This window comes from Protobothrops mucrosquamatus, unplaced genomic scaffold, assembly GCF_001527695.2.
Source record: "Protobothrops mucrosquamatus isolate PMUCROS unplaced genomic scaffold, P.Mucros_1.0 scaffold27082, whole genome shotgun sequence".
In the NCBI taxonomy this organism is placed as follows: Eukaryota; Metazoa; Chordata; class Lepidosauria; order Squamata; family Viperidae; genus Protobothrops; species Protobothrops mucrosquamatus.
In genome coordinates this window covers 1-1,830 of record NW_015412828.1, presented here as the reverse complement: position 1 = coordinate 1,830, position 1,830 = coordinate 1, and the positions used below count along the sequence as shown (strand labels likewise).

The following is a 1,830-nucleotide window of genomic DNA, read 5'->3' as shown; positions in this document are numbered from 1 at the left end:
GAGGAAGGAGAAAGAGGGAGGGGGGAGATTAGAGGGAGGGAGGGAGGGAAGGAAGGAAAAAGAGGGAGGGATGGAGGGAGGAAGGAAGGAGAAAGAGGGAGGGAGGGAAGGAGAAAGAGGGAGGGAAAGAGGGAGGGAGGAAGGAAGAATAGCAGAATAACAGAGTTGGAAGGGACCTTGGAGGTCTTCTAGCCCAACCCCTACTCAAGCAGGAGACCTATACCATTATGGACAAATGGGTGACTGGTCCCTTCTTGTAAACCTGCAATATTGGAACACCCACAACTTCTGGTGGCAAGCTGTTCCTCTGGTTAATCGTCCTCACCGTCAGGAAATTCCTCCTTCGTTCCAGCTTGCTTCTCTCCTTCATTAGTTTCCATCCATTGCTTCTTCTCCTACCTTCTGGTGCTTTGGAGAAGAGGTGGACCCTCCACCCCTTCTTCTTTGGGGCAACCCCTCAAATATCAGAAGGTCCCCCCCCGGTCCTTCTTTTCATTAGACCAGAAGGACTAGGGGGGATAAGGTAGCCTCTCAACCCAACGTTTTTGCCCCTGGACCTGGGTTCAAGGCTCCCCTAACCGAGCAGCAGAAGAGACCACCTTCTCTAAACGGGGAGAAGCCCCCCAAAACACACACAAAAAAACACGCCACCTACCGACGGGGAGACGTCCTCGTCAAACTTTTTAATCTGGTTCATGAACTCCAGATGTTTCTTCTCCTCCTCCAGCTGGGCCACCGACTGCTCGCTCCTCTGCAGCTTCTGCTGGGTGGCGGCCAGCTCGTCCCGCAGCCACTGGTTCTCCTGCACCAGGCGCCGGACCTGCGCCCGCAGCTTCTGCTTCTCCGACTCCACGGCGCTCAGGTGGCTGGAGAGGGCGATGATCACCTGGTGGGGCCGGGGAGGGAAAAAAAAAAAAAGCGGGACTCGTCGGTCTTCGGTCGAGAAGAGGATCCCGGTCGCAGCTCCCCCGACACGGCACGCAAGCGGCCAAGCCTACCTGGGCCTCGCCGAGGCCCAGCTCGATGGCCTCGAGGGACTTCCTCAGCAGCAGGGCCTTCTCCTGGGCGGCGCTGGCCTCGTGCGGCGGCGGCGGCTCCAGGCGGCTGACGGTGCCCAGCAGCGCGGCCAGGAGGGAGTGGTGCTCGCTGCGCAGCGTCTCCAGGCCTTGCACCACGGCCTTGGTGCCCAGCACGATCTCGTCCTGGCTCAGCTTCTCCAGCTTCTCCTCCCGCGGGTACAACATGGTGGCCATCGCCCAGCCCTGCGGGGGGGGGGGAGAGAGAGAAAGGAGCAGCTGGGTAAAAGGTTTACGTTGTGTGTGTGTGTTGTGTGTGAGAGAGATTCTTTTCTCCTCCCCTCCCTCTTTTCCTTCCTTCCTCTCTTCCCTCTCTATCCCTTTCTTCCTTCGTTCCTTCTTTCCTCCCTCCTTCCTTTATTCCTTCCCTCCCTTCCTTTATCCTTTCCTTCCTTCGTTCCTTCTTTCCTCCCTTCCTTTATCCTTTCCTTCCTTCGTTCCTTCTTTCCTCCCTCCTTCCTTCTTTATTCCTTCCCTCCCTTCCTTTATCCTTTCCTTCCTTCGTTCCTTCTTTCCTCCCTCCTTCCTTCTTTATTCCTTCCCTTCCTTTCTCCTTTCCTTCCTTCGTTCCTTCTTTCCTCCCTCCTTCCTTCTTTATTCCTTCCCTCCCTTCCTTTATCCTTTCCTTCCTTCGTTCCTTCTTTCCTCCCTCCTTCCTTCTTTATTCCTTCCCTCCCTTTCTCCCTCCCTTTATTCTTTCCTTCCTTCGTTCCTTCTTTCCTCCCTCCTTCCTTCTTTATTCCTTCCCTCCCTT

General features: G+C 55.7%; 1 protein-coding gene across 1 annotated transcript; it reads right to left on the bottom strand.

Annotated features, from left to right (window-relative positions):
- Positions 1–655: 655 nt before the first annotated feature.
- LOC107302110 (kinesin light chain 1-like) lies at positions 656–1,244 on the bottom strand (the record flags this gene model as incomplete). The annotated part of the gene is made up of 2 exons (XM_015831232.1): positions 999–1,244; positions 656–886 (listed from the first exon to the last, which is right to left on the bottom strand). Coding segments are annotated over exons 1-2 (477 nt in total), but the record flags the coding sequence as incomplete, so codon positions are not given.
- Between the last annotated feature and the right edge of the window lie 586 nt (positions 1,245–1,830).